The sequence below is a fragment of the Etheostoma spectabile genome, chromosome 9 (genome assembly GCF_008692095.1).
Source record: "Etheostoma spectabile isolate EspeVRDwgs_2016 chromosome 9, UIUC_Espe_1.0, whole genome shotgun sequence".
Lineage (NCBI taxonomy): Eukaryota > Metazoa > Chordata > Actinopteri > Perciformes > Percidae > Etheostoma > Etheostoma spectabile.
The window spans coordinates 37,004,988-37,019,215 of NC_045741.1; the positions used below are offsets into that span (position 1 = coordinate 37,004,988).

At 40.5% G+C, this 14,228-nt stretch overlaps 1 protein-coding gene across 18 annotated transcripts in view; it reads left to right on the forward strand.

The window, feature by feature from the left end:
• Positions 1 to 13,230, forward strand: part of celf5a (cugbp, Elav-like family member 5a) — a 192,538-nt gene extending 179,308 nt beyond the window's left edge. For 8 of the 18 annotated variants that reach the window (XM_032525658.1, XM_032525663.1, XM_032525649.1 and 5 more), the window contains exons 8-12: positions 4,428 to 4,643; positions 4,964 to 5,056; positions 6,249 to 6,392; positions 8,719 to 8,882; positions 9,243 to 13,230. In XM_032525658.1, coding sequence (XP_032381549.1) covers positions 4,428 to 4,643; positions 4,964 to 5,056; positions 6,249 to 6,392; positions 8,719 to 8,846 — 581 coding nt within the window. In that variant the 3' untranslated portion in view covers positions 8,847 to 8,882; positions 9,243 to 13,230. The remainder of the gene's footprint in view (positions 1 to 4,427; positions 4,644 to 4,963; positions 5,057 to 6,248; positions 6,393 to 8,718; positions 8,883 to 9,242) is intronic. The other 10 variants (XM_032525660.1, XM_032525666.1, XM_032525651.1 and 7 more) reach the window with 3 other exon arrangements.
• Positions 13,231 to 14,228: the final 998 nt, after the last annotated feature.

Here is a 14,228-nt window from a genome sequence, read left to right on the forward strand (position 1 = left end):
AGGAGCTCCCCACCGGACGCTGGTTGGTGTGGTCCTCTGGTTGTTCAGACACTAACGCATTCCTTTAAGCCTGACAAGATGGATATTCATGTGATAAGTAATCCCACGAGGATCATGATATCACGAGAATCCAGCTGCAGTGCAAAGTGAGCGGTGCCTATAGCTGAGGGAGAATGGTTTGTAAATTCTGTAGTCTTATAGTTGTTTTTTAGTTTTATATAAGACCTTAAAAGCTTGGGAAATGGTTGGTGTCATCATCTACTCTAATACTTCTTAAGGCTTTCTTTTATTATCAAGCAAGCAAAGGTTGTTACTGTAGGTGGAGCACACTCTAAGACACTGCAGACTTGTGCTTTTTATCTTGTGGCTTGACTTCTCATGTTCAATTTAGTTACACATGCGCACGGATTCATAATCTGTGTGCACGGTTTAATAAACTGTGCGCACGGATTCATAATAATCCGTGCTCATGGTTTAATAAACTGTGTTTACGTATTCATAAACCTTAAAGATTTATAAATTTGAGCAAAATTGGAAAGATATTCACAGATCCAAACTTCTGGGATCAATTACTTTATAACGAAATTATATTAAATCACAAATAACCCATCTGTCCTAACATAGTAAGGTTAACAATGAGCTACAAACTAATTTTTATCAAAAGGAGCCGTCATCCAACCTGGAGAAATAACATTGGTTTCTATTAGCAGCCAGAGGTGCTTAGACACTGACACAAACATATCTATTAATTTAATGATGAAATAAAGTAGTGTCTCCTAACTTATGTTTCAACAAGAAGTGCTGTAGTTCAACTAGGAGGAGACATGTTATAATTAAAGTAAGTTAGTATAACGGTTTGTGAATCCGTGCGCAGGTTTAGTTTTTTTTTCTCAGCTGACCCCAGGGGGGCTCCGTGGTATTTTAATAGTTTTAAAAAAAAATTGGTTTTTTGCTTCCCCAGTTATTAATCAATAACCCTCAGCCCTCAGCCAGAGACGTTACATGGCTGTACAGAGTTAAAGCATACAAGCTCATTCTCAGAAACATCTAACAAAGTCCACAGTGGAGATGACAAACAGGAGGAAGATTTAATAAATTAATTAGAGTACTAATCCCACTCTACCCAAGCAGAAATCCCTCATATTATAGACTACAGATGGAGTGCACATCATTGGTCTTTGTTGTGATATCAACCAGTGTTTAATTAAAACTTAAAGTTCTTGAAAACTTCTTTTTTTTATATTTCTCCACTACATTGAATACTATGCTATATTTAATACATTACTACCAGTACACAACCAAATATTAAAGTAAAAAATGAATCATCTAATATGCAGCATCAGGGCTGTGTGGGTGATTGACAATGGCTTGGCAACCCACCAAATAAATACACATCTCTAACCAAAACAGAGTTCTGTGTGATCCTGTGGAGCCTATCACTTTATACCAAGAAGCTGATTGAGAAAATGGTTTTCCAGGTCCTTAAAGTGAAAAGACCCTATACATCCTACAAGCTATCAGCATTCTACTATTATCTAACACAGAACTATACCTACTAGACTATGCCTCGCTTTAATTTAATTTTAATCTGCCTTTAAATATGTACTTGACAATAAAACATTAATTTGGAAGTTCATATGCATCTTATTTGCTTCACCATCATTTATTAGTAATCAAAAGGGAAGTATCAAAGTCGTTTTTCTTGGTATACCAACTGGCCTTTTAAAAAGCTGCCCTTCCCATATTCCGATTTATTATTCACACTTTTAAGGACAAGACAGACATTTTCTCTTTGAGTCTAAATGCATCACATTTTAAATCAGTTAGATGAAAGCATCTGTTCTGAGTGCTTATTACTTGCTCCAGCGAAAGACAAGCCCTTGTGCTGGTAATGACTGCACTCTCCAGTATGGGTATAGCATTGCTCGTTGATTTGAATGTATAATTAGCATAACAAATGCTTCTGTCGCATGTGAAGACTTCTTTTAGAAAGCAATCGTGGCAAGGAGCAAATCAACAGTTTTCCCCCTCTAAGAAGCAGCCTGCAAGAATATGAATGTAATTCTGCTTTCATAAGATAAATATAAGTGACATACACATATCCGTACTGTTTTGCAATGCACACCTCTTTCTTGCCGTATTAAGAGTGGAGAAGTGATAGTTAGTTGCTCGCTGTATAGAATATGTAATCTGCTGTCCCATAGCTTCGTATTCAGCCATGCCAGAGTGGGGAACAACATGTCATTATTACAGGCCAAGACACACAGCACACACTGACATCCACACACACTTGTGTGTGCATTGTAAACAGGCTATGAATACACTTTCCCACAATGCAAAAACTAAATGTCCACTGAGGTATAAAATGAAAATGTCTTGTTATTTTCTAGTTCAGTATAGTAGGAAATACTTTCCCATTTCAACTGAGGAGAACATTCTCAGGGTCTGCTCATTTTGGATATTGGGTCATTGTAACAGTGAGGCTGAAGATGATGACTACGCTACATACATAGCTTTCTCATGTCATCAGTGTTTTATCGGCCCTGGTGTTGCTTATTGTCTTTTCCTTTAACTCCATTTTGTGATCCAATCTATTTACAGCCGAGCTACTGTAGTATCTGTTACAATTCTGTTTAGTTATTTTGGATAAATGTTTTAGAGCTTTGCCTCACTACAATATCAATGCTCTTTATTACACTGTGATTGTTATGCTTATTCCCTGCTGTGACATTTCCAGCATGATAACCTGACTGCACTCTGTGGCCTCAATCTGTTACTTTGGTCACATGTTCTCCCTCAACACAGATGTCATGTCCAACTGCTGACCCTAGAACTTATGTAATTGCATGTAAGGGGTTCACACAACCACCTACTACTACCACTGCAACTCCTACCATCACTACAACTGCTACACATACAATAGACGCGTGCTCTCCCAACAGTGCTAAGCCTTGGAAAATGAATTTGCCTGATGATGGAGAGGGTGCATTATCTGGCGGTACAGTAGAGTGCGTGTGGCCCGAGCAGACTAGCTGTCTCTAACCCTCAGAATAGGAGCGGCAGTCTCCTGGGTCCTGGTAGGAGAATGGGCTGAAGCTGCAGTCTAATTCATCACAGCTCCGCAGGAAACAAGCAATCGTGGGGAGGCTTCAAAAAAGAAAAAAAAAGGAAACCAGTGCAAAAGACACAACAGCTCTCACTGGACCCGGGCAATTCCCCCTGGTCACTGCAGTTGCCTGCCTGACTGTCAGCCTTCTCATGAGTTAAATGCTGAGGAGAGGAGAGAATGTACATAAAGAAGAAGAAAAGCTATTCTATATAGATATGTAGATGATATTACTCAGTGTCTGGAGGTTTCAGCGTGTGATATACAGCATATTTACTGTGGCATTAGCATAAATCTCAACGAATGCTATGCATACATATCATATGTGGATGTTTACCCTATCTGGACCACCTCTCACAGGGTTGTTTTTACTCAGGCTCCAGATTGTGGGGATATGGCCTGCTGAAGGGTTTCCGTGACAACCTGGGCTTTCTGTCCAATCAGAGCGATGGTTTCCAGATTGAGAGGTGGTCCTCAGGGGAGCTGTACTTCAACGAGCTTGGATGCTTTGCCACGGAGCAGCCTTTTTAGAGAGACCATCACACAGTGAGATTTTGCTCAAAATGGGTACTCTGATGTTCCTGGCATAATTGGAAACACTTTCCAAAGGAGGGTCCTTTTAAAATGCATTGAATGAGAGAGGACAGGGAGCATCCAATTTCAATTCCACTCATGAACCATCCTGCAGCTGCCTTTCAGGCATGTACTATATATGTTATGACCCACCCATTTGTCAAACTGCCAACTGTTGTTATTTTGTCATTTTTTTCATGACGTACAAAAGTAAGAGGCATCTTTGTATTTTTGCTACCTACTCGTTCAAGCAAATCTCCCGCTGTAATCTTCTATTTAGTCCAGATCTTTTTTTTTTTCTTTCTTTTTTTTTTCTTTTTTTTCTCTCTGAGAAGTTGCATAGTGGTTTCATCATCTTGAGCTGTAAGAGCCAGCAGGGTATCGCAAAAACACTATAGACAGGCTCATTTTTCACACGTTGACTTCACTGCTATCCTGCAGGATGTGTCACGACAAACGGCGGATATGTGACAGACTCACGTCGCACCTGTGTCCTTGCATTAAAGAGTAGATGCAGTGCTTTGTGTGTGTGTGTGTGTGTGTGTGTGTGTGTGTGTGTGTGGTGTGTGTGTGTGTGTGTGTGTGTGTGTGTGTAAATCTTGTGCTGGGGTGTGTTTACTCTCTGTACACATTAGGAAAGCATGTCCTTGTGTAGACGTACCTACGTCTAAATACATTACAACTGTGTTTGTAGTATCATGTCGAGCTATGTAGATAGAGCCACTAACAGTATACCTTTTTTTCCCAGCAGGCCTCAGTTCTCCACCAGCCAACATCACCACCTCCGCCGTGCCCAGCATCGTCACGCCCATTGTCAACGGATTCACCGGCATCCCCCATCAGCCCAACGGACACCCTTCTGTGGAGACTTTGTACACCAACGGCCTGCCATCCTACTCCACCCAGAGCCCCACGGCTGCTGACACCCTCCAGCAAGCCTTCACTGGAGTACAGCAATACACAGGTGGGAGACAGCTTTGTTTACTACGCCGTATTTCTTTCATTTTAATTTTTTACAGTCTGCTGTAAATGCTAAATGTGTGGCAGCTACGATACAATTACTGCACACTTAAGTACTGTATGTGTATATATTCAGATAGTGTTGGACAAAACCTTTGAACACTACATCAGAGATCCTTTAATCACACATGTTATGCTTGTGGGATCGTCCTTCAGCATCCTTGACGTCATTCTCTGTAGGATCCCCGTCTTTACATTCTTCTCTCTCTCTCGTACTCTATCGTCCCCCTTTCTCTCCCTTTCTCTCGCTACCTCTCTCTGCAGCGATCTACCCAGCCACCACGCTGACTCCCATTGGCCAGACACTGCCCCAACCACCCCAGGTCATCCAGCAGCAGCAGCAGAGAGAAGGTGAGGGTGAGAGAACATTATTACTTTTTTACACTTTGCACATCTCATCCCGTGTAATAGACAAATACAGAAGATGAGCATGAAGAGCCAATATTACTTTTTAGCGCAGTACACACCTCATTCTGTGTAATAGATATATGAAGAACGTGAGCCTGAGAGAAGAATATTACTTTAACACTGTACACATCACATTCTCTCTAATAGATAAATAGAGCCGCTGGGAGAACAATGTTAGTGTATGCAGTTCACATCTCAATATAGGTAATAGATACATATAAAGTGCTAGGATGATAGAACAATGTATATTATTCTGTACATATTTAAAATAGGTAACATATAATCTACATAGGCCCATGCCTTTTTTTCATAAGTAATAATTAGCGCTTATATTATAAAATCCTAGCTTGGAGAATAGTTGCACAACAACCCAGATAGAAATTAAAAAAATGAAAATGTAGAAAGTAGGGTTACAAGAATAGTTTCCACCTACATTACATACACCTGCAGCTTAAACAATAATAATTCATTCAGATTGCATTGAATTTTGCAGTGAATGAGTAACAGCAGTTCATTTAGTATTGGCTTAGTATGTGTTTTCAATGTTAGAAATACCATGTCAGACAGGAGGTGCAGAAGTATGAAATGAAGCAATCAGACCATCAGTTTTGCACATCCTATGACAGGTTTTCTTTCTTTCTTTTTAAGATCTCTTTTGATTAATTTTGATTGATTATTACAGCACATTGATCACTCTACAGATAGATGCTAGCTGGAAAATTTGATCCATCATCTAGCTTTAGTCTTTCTATTTTTAATCAGAAAAGTTTTTAAAATGTAAATAGAAAGTTCAAATCCACTCTCATCCATTGAGTGTCAGCAAATCAATGCAAAAACCTTCCAATTTATCTCTGTGTGTTTAAGAACAGTTATGTGATTATCACTGATAATGTCACAGACGTCCTGAGAATCTATTTCCACTTATCTTAATTCAGGTGACACGAGAGACCACGTGGATCAAAATGACAAATTCACAGCTATCTTTCTCTCTTGATCTTTCACCAACAAACGCTTTCTCTCTCCCTCTCCCTCTCTCTCTCTCTCTCTCTCTCTCTCTCTCTCTCTCTCTCTCCCCCTCTCTCTCTCTATCTATCTCTCTCCCCCTCTCTCTCTCTCTCTCTCGCTGTCTGTCTGCATTCAGGTCCGGAGGGTTGTAACCTGTTCATCTACCACCTGCCACAGGAGTTTGGAGACAATGAACTCATGCAGATGTTTCTGCCCTTCGGCACCGTCATCTCCTCTAAGGTCTTCATGGACCGGGCAACCAACCAGAGCAAGTGCTTCGGTGTGTTACTCACTGCCACTCACACACAGCTATTGAGTTAACTACACACAGTTGTACTATTGTATAAGATTAAGGGCATTTTGCTTTTTCTGTACAATTTTCTTCTGACTTGATGAAGCTTTGATATGATTATATATTTTTTGTAGTTATTAACCAATGACATGCAGATGCAGATAATGGCAGGTCTGGGTGAACAGGCCTCTGCTATGTAAAGAAGTAGATATACAGGGGGAAATTACCTCACTGCCTATTTGCATCAATTCACTCAAGGGAAATGTATAATGGATGTTTTCGGGAGCAATGTGCTCTTGCACAAAACAAAATTAGTTTTTGCAGTCGGATGGCTTGTAGTTTTTTTAATTGACATTTGTGGGTGTTGTGTTTTTACAAACTCACAGCTAAGGCGTGATGCTTCATAGTGCAAGTTACATTTTTGCAATCATTTTTATTTTCAGACTGCTTACCAAAATATTTGTTGAAGAAATATTTTTCCCCGGCGCTGCAGACAGACAGAGAGGGTTGAAGGATCTTACCCCTGACTGACTGACCTGAATTTGCATCTTGATGACTGTTGTGTTTTGGCATCAGTGCTGTAGAAAAAGTGCTGAATACATTGTAGCCAAACTAGCCATGATGCAGTCGATCAGAGCCCATGTCCTTGTTTCCGTTTGGCAGATGTGTAACCTGAAAACCTTGAGGTGCTGTATCAGCATCCACATCACCGTTCTGTAACCCCAATATCTGTCAATACCCTCACTGCTGATTCTGATTCACACACCTCCGCGCCTACTGGCCCTTTTAGCTCCGTCAGCCACCACACACCGACAAGCCCCAGGGCTTATAACAACTTTGAGGAGACAGGATGGGGATGGGGGGGGTGGAAAAGGACAATTATGGATCAGCATTTGTTTTCACTTCAGGGAAGAGTTGAACCCTGGGCAAAATTGATCGCCTGCCCTGTCTCCCTGGGGGGACTTAATAACATATAAATTCATGAAAGAAGAACTATTTGCAGTATTGACTTATACACTATGCATTTACAACATAATGTTAGGCCTGGGGAAACAGGGAGCACACTGGTGTAATTAATCTAGAGAGGAGAATGAGGGGATAAACCTAGATTGATGGTGTGCAAAAGACAAGGAAACTGAGAGTGAGAGACAAAGCACAATTGTAATGTGTGACAAGACTGAGCGGAGGGCTTAGAGCTCCAAGCTTGCATCTCCTCTCCATCTCCTCTCTGCTCCCAGCCCAAATGTGTTAACCTGATGGTGGGTGAGGAGGTCAGACTGCCTCTATACTTTGCTTCAGACTTGCATTCAGCCCTCCTCCGCGCCTCCCAGCCTTCGCCCTAATGGGCCAGCCCAGAGCCGAGCAGGCCAGGCAGACATGTTTCCCAGGTGGCTGTGGACGTGGAGAGGCTCCTGCTGTTTTTCATGGGTCAGCGGCTGCTCCTAATGACACCACAGACACAGGGGATTGCATCAAGCGGAGACACACTCCACTGCAGTTTCTGGTCACTGAATTCTCAAGGCTTTATTTTTACACATGATGAAAACAGGATGTTCAGCATAGGTTTAAAGATGGGTAGTATCTTGGGGGAACAGCAAACTTGTCTTCTCATGATAAACTATGTTTGCTCTTGTTTTGGTCGTATTACTTTGCACAGGGACTTGTGCTCATTCATTTTTGTATTTTGGGCTTTTTGGGGGTGTCAGAAAGCTGTATATAAATATATTTAAAAAAAAGTAATTATAGGCATGACCTGAACATGATTCAGATTTTCTATATTCCATTAAACCCTCCAAAATCAGCAGTTCCGTTCCATCCACCATATTCTTGACATACTCTCTTTACACGCCTCTTTGAAGGATCACAGAACTGTCTGATATTACAAAAACTCATCCCTGAGACAGCATTGCAACAGTAACACACCCTCACTTGTTGCATCTGGGGTCTCACAATGGAGGGTGTTGTTGGTGTGCAAGAACAAGCAGCTGGTCGGAATCTAATTCTAACACACTGGTGTTTACTGTGGACATATTAAACTCTAAAAAAAAAAAAAAAAAGAATCCTTCAAGCCTGTTTTCAGTTTAAAAACAACTTTATAGCACCCTGTCACAACCACTGAGCAGTTGCTCGGCAGCCCGAAGGTGCTACATACCTCAACATCGCCATCTAGACTCCTTCAGGAGGCAGACACGCCATGTTGATCAAGCAGTGAGGGCACAGAGAGATATTTTTTATTCCTTTTTTCTTGTAGTTTTTCTCCCTCATAAGGATCTTGATTCTCAACAGGGCTCATGAATTTGTCCTTTGTCCACAGGTTTCGTGAGCTTCGACAACCCTGCTAGTGCACAGGCAGCTATTCAAGCCATGAATGGCTTTCAGATTGGGATGAAGAGGTTGAAAGTGCAGCTAAAGAGACCGAAGGATGCCAGCCGCCCTTACTGACACAGCCTACCTTCACTATTTATTGCAGCAGCACAGGTGAGCCCAGTTACTTCTTTTAAGAGTTGTCCGCCCTATTTAAAAGCATGTACTTTGTCAAACCTGAATATTTGAATATTTCTAAAGTTTACGCCTCTACAGACATTTAGATAAAATATATATATATAAAGGTTAATTGCATATGCCTCACAGCAGGCACATTAATTATGGGAAAATCTGTCATCATCGTGATTGACAAAGATTGATTGGTGTGCCAGTGTGGGTTAGCTCTCTCCAGACCATTTCACTGATATAATAAAGCCATATTGAACTATCGAAAGTTTCAAGAAGTGGATCTTTGGAACGACAGCTTAATGAGCACTGAAATTGCCTTTTTTTTCTTCTTCTTCTATTTTTCAGGTTTTAGAGGACACGTAAAGATATCTTGGAGGAGTTAAACTTTTTTTTTTTTAAAAGCAAAAATAAGTTTTAAAAAAAAATCAACACGTAAGGAATTTTTGAAGACATATCAGCATTTACTTATGAAGATATAGGTTACGGCAGAAAAAGAAGATGCGAAAGAGGAGGAGGCGCTTCACCGGGGGACTTAACAGTAACAGATGGCACCGTGCAAGAAAGACGAGAAGAAAAAAAAAATGTGATGAGACTGAACAACAGAACTTTTTCTTGTTGAGACTTGAATTGTTAATTAAGCAACAAACTAACAAACAAAAAAGCAGCAACAACAAATAGATTTCTATATACATATTATATACACATATATATAAGGAAAGAGGCGCTTGTGGCTTTTACTGTACTGGACAAATGAGGGTTAAAACTTGAAGATCAAGAAAAACAGTGGAAAAAAAGAAGCTATTCTATTCGTCCACTGACAGACTTTCTTTCTCTTTCCCTCTTTCTCTTATTCTCTCACCGTCTCTCTCAGCAAGCGCAGAACTATGACTCTTGGAGGTCACGGAGGTTTCCATTAGCAACTGTAGAACTGCAAATCTTTCACCCCTAAGGGACCAAAGGACCAAACATTTTTACTGTTCTGGACAGTAATATATAGTATTAATGATACTAATACTACAAACTACTACTAATAATATTACAAGTTAAACTTAAGAAGAAATACTAGCTTCAGGTAAAAAAAAAAAAAAGAGGAAATGGGTTTTGGTTTCTTTTCCTTTTACATTTATAGCTGCTGGGTTTAAGGAATATTAAAATAAAGCAGAAAAAAATGTATAAAGCTATACTATTTTAGTGGCGTAGAGTTTGTGGGTTAGACATTGTTTCGGGCATGTTCAGATATGTTCTTTTGCCACTCATTGCTTCATCTGCGTCACAGCATTTCATCTCGGAGGTGTCATCTGTCGGCGTCATTGTGTCAGTAGAAGTAGAAAACCAGTCCAGTAGTGCCAAAAAGTGACACAATAACAATCTCTTAACGCAAACATCGCTGATCCATGGTGTGTTTAGCCATGCATCGCTGTCTTCTGCTTTTGTCAGCGCATTTTCAATTCCGTAATTGATGCAAGAGTAATTCCATGTCATTAAAGCCTTGATATTACAGATAATCTGACCATAAAGCACTGTGGTTAAAGTGCCACCCGGCTGAGCTGGATACGCAGCAGTAAAACAGCACAGCATCTGTAACTGCTTAATAAAATATACAAATGAGCCTGACAGCAGTTGTAAAAAAAATTCCATCAGCGTGTCACAGTGGTCCCTGCCGGGTCGTGCCCTCTCCCGCTGCCAAGCTCCTCCAGCTGCTCTCCGCAGGTGAGAGCACACTCCCTTCCCCTTTTGCCTCCCCTCTCTCTGCCTCTCTCTCCTCACCTCCAAGTGCCAGCATATCTCTCTTAGTATTGACCATCAGTTCACGGGGGGCCGGGATCCAACCCACAGTATAAAAAGGATAATGATAATATTGATCGGATGGGGAACAGACCCGCAGGGCGAGAGATGGTGCAATCAATTGCTCATTGGCGTTTTGAATGAGTTGACTGACTGACAGTGTCCATTCCTCTCTCAGTGGTTGCTATTCCCCCTCTAACTACCATCCACAGTCTCAGAGGGGACCCCGAATCTGACAGAGGCCCCGTGGGACACGTCGAAGTCACTTAAATCGGCGTCATTATCACTAAAAAGTGAAAAAGGTTCAGAGGGTTACGTGGCTGCGACAGGATCTGTATATAGTGTTTAGAGTAGATCGTACGAGTTCTTCAGTGAAGAGCAGCTGTATTTATTTATTTTTCCTCTCCAAAGGGTATAATAGCACAGTAAGAGCTTGTACACTGTGAGGAACAGCCTGGCATTACCAGCCTTAGGAGGTCAAATTAAGAGCAAAATGATCCATCAATTAGACAGCAGCAGGCCTGTAAGTGTAGCTGCTACAGCTGCTGCTGCTTCAACCAGACGACAGCTTACCATTAGCACCGGTCACACATGGCTCCTATATACAGTGTGGTCAGGACACATCACGGCGTATCACATGTGATTAATTAACTAAACTAGCGTCATCTGTGGTGATGCTTTTTACAGAGAAACACACACACACATACAGTACATCCGAGATGAAATTGTTTTTCATGACTTGCTTTTACCAAGTCGCCTTTTTTATTTTATTTTTATTTTTTATCCATCACATCCACTCACTTGTCTTTTAATTTGAAAATATTTTCCAACGTGTCCATTCATTGACTCAGTTTGCACTGAAGCGGCCTGTCCCTCAGGACTCTGTGGGACCTCAGCACTCTGGTCATCATCTCTAAACTTTAGACACGCCAGTCATCAAATCACAATGCTGTCTCTGTGGCCGCATCCACACAAGAAGAGTCTTCAGAAAACTGTAGTCTGGTACGGCAAACGTCATCACCTTGACTGTATCCTTTTTTGTTTTTATTCTCTTGATTTGTATGATTACTGGTTCACAGGATCAGCATTATTAGTAAGGGGACGTTTGATCATTATTGTTACTCCACTCATTCACTGTATACTGTTCTCTTACAGGCAATACTTAGATGCTGTAAAACGAAAGTCTTTAAAAATGCCTTTTCTCATCATGTATTGCCAAATTATGCAAGCATATCCACTGCATTTCCTCATCAGACGTCAAACGTGCCAGATTCCTTGAAAATGTAAGATATGACTGTGTTAATTTTCACGTCAAGTATTGGTCAGTGAGGAAAAGTATTTGATTTTGTGATATAGCATAACATTTTAGGAGGAAGGTCCTTTCAGGCTGTAATGGTATTCAATAGAGTTTTCCAGTGAAAAGGTTAGATTTCACATATATTTGCCAGAAGACAGTTTCCCCCCCGGTTACTGGCACTGAGTTTCCTTTCTCCTGTCAGGGCCCAGCAGCTTTAGGAAGCTGTGATATATGCCCTTCTTTCCCCGGGCCATACAGCGCCTTATAAATCCACTCAAAAATCTTTTCTCACAGGATTTCTACTGGAGAGTTTTTTAAATTATTAAAATCAAATTAAAGTTGGCCTTCACAACAGCTTGGGCAACGCACATTAAAGATGCCAGCTGACATTTAATGAGTTTGAAAAAGATGTTGAGTTAAGTTCATTCCGCCAAAAGAAAGAAATGAACATTGATTGAACTCAATTAAAAGGTTTGTGCATGGAGACAGTTTGTATGTAGTGCATAAGCCTAAATATACACATCTGTTATGAAATTCAGAAAAGGGAAAGTGATGACTGAAAGCCAAGAAAGTCCTTGAGTTGACATTTTAGAATGACCAAACTGACTGAAAACACACTAAAAAGAAAAAAAGGAAATAGCAGTGATAGTGTTATCATTTAGCTGCATGTGGTCAAACTAAAATGTACTTTCTACATGTTTTTTACTCTTGCATCCTTTTTTCATTCATTTGTCATCCCATGGTGCCCTTTCAATCTCTGAGCATGCTCGGGGGGGGGGGGGGGCGGGGGGTTAAAGATTATGGTACTAGTATTAACAATATGATTCTTTAACTATGGTTTGAATGCTAAGGAGAGTAGCTTATTATAAATATGAAATCTGTATATTGTGGAAAATCAGCACAGGGCCTTTCTTTGGGTACATATAGATTAGGGTTTGAAATGGGGGGGTGGGGGGGGGGGTCGCTTTATAAAGATGTTAACTTTCTGGTTTCTCAGCACAAAGCATACAAAAACATATAAACAGCAGTATGGAGTCTGTGATGAAGACTTTACTGACATGCAGGGTGCAAAAAGAAGAATCTCAGTACTATTCTTTAAACCTGGAGGAGAAAATGCAGTTTACAGGTTGTATTCTTTTTTCTTTTTTTCTTTTTCTTTTTAAGGGAGAGTGCCACCTGTTTTTTTGTGGCAGCGTCAGTACAGCATGGATTAACTGACAGGGAAAGCAGTATCTTTTTATAAAAAAAAAACATTAAAAAAATGATGTGTTCTGTATTAGCCTGAGAAACCAAACATTTTTCCCCTGTTGAAATTTCTTAATACTTGCTGCTTAGATTACTTCATATTACTGATTGATGATTAATTAATTTTATAATTATCGGGTCAAGTATGTAACTTGATATTTATTTATTTATTTATTTATTTATTTATGTATTTATTTTATTTATGTGTTTATTTATTATTTATTTATTTCTTCAGCCACTTTTCTTTTATGGTTATGGTAAGATAAAGATATGTATAAAAAAAGAAATGCTTATTGGGGCTTTTCTCTCTTTCTCTCCTTTTTTTCCAATTTTACAATAAAAATTCAAACAGGATGTTTTGTTTTTCTCAATTATAATATGTTGAGTGGAGTGCTGCGCCACCGTGCAAAGAGAGGGGGAGTTGTTGCACAAGGATTTTACTCTCAAGGACCTTGAAGGTGTGCGAGTGCAGATGTTGCAGCCTCTTCCAGCCCGCCACCGCGGAGTCTAACCGATGCCTCGTCCCTGGGAAGCCATGAAACTGTGATGATAGTGTAAACGCCCTTTCAAAGGACAGACAGGTTAGAACTCCACATCCGCAGCTTGAACTTTTGTAAACATTTTAGTTTTTTTTCCCCTGAGCCGGTTTCTGCTGCTCTCCCAGTTGGCAGGTGTCTACTGTGGTGTTCATCATAAAATGCTGGAAGCTCCAAGAGAGGAAATGGACCCATTTCAGCTGTGTAGCATGTGGAATGATGTGGATTATGTGGCATTGTGAAGACATTACCAACAACACGCTGCTCTGCTGCAGGGAGGCACACTACAGCTGAAATATATGTCAGGATGTACAATATGTGATAGGGAGAAGGATTCACGGAAAAAGAAAAAAAACGCGGCACATGAACATCAGACAGTTGCGAGGTAGCATGGATCATGGAGGGTCTGCAAGAGACAGACAGGGGAACAAATAACATTTTCATTTTGACAAGCAGGAGGCAGTACAT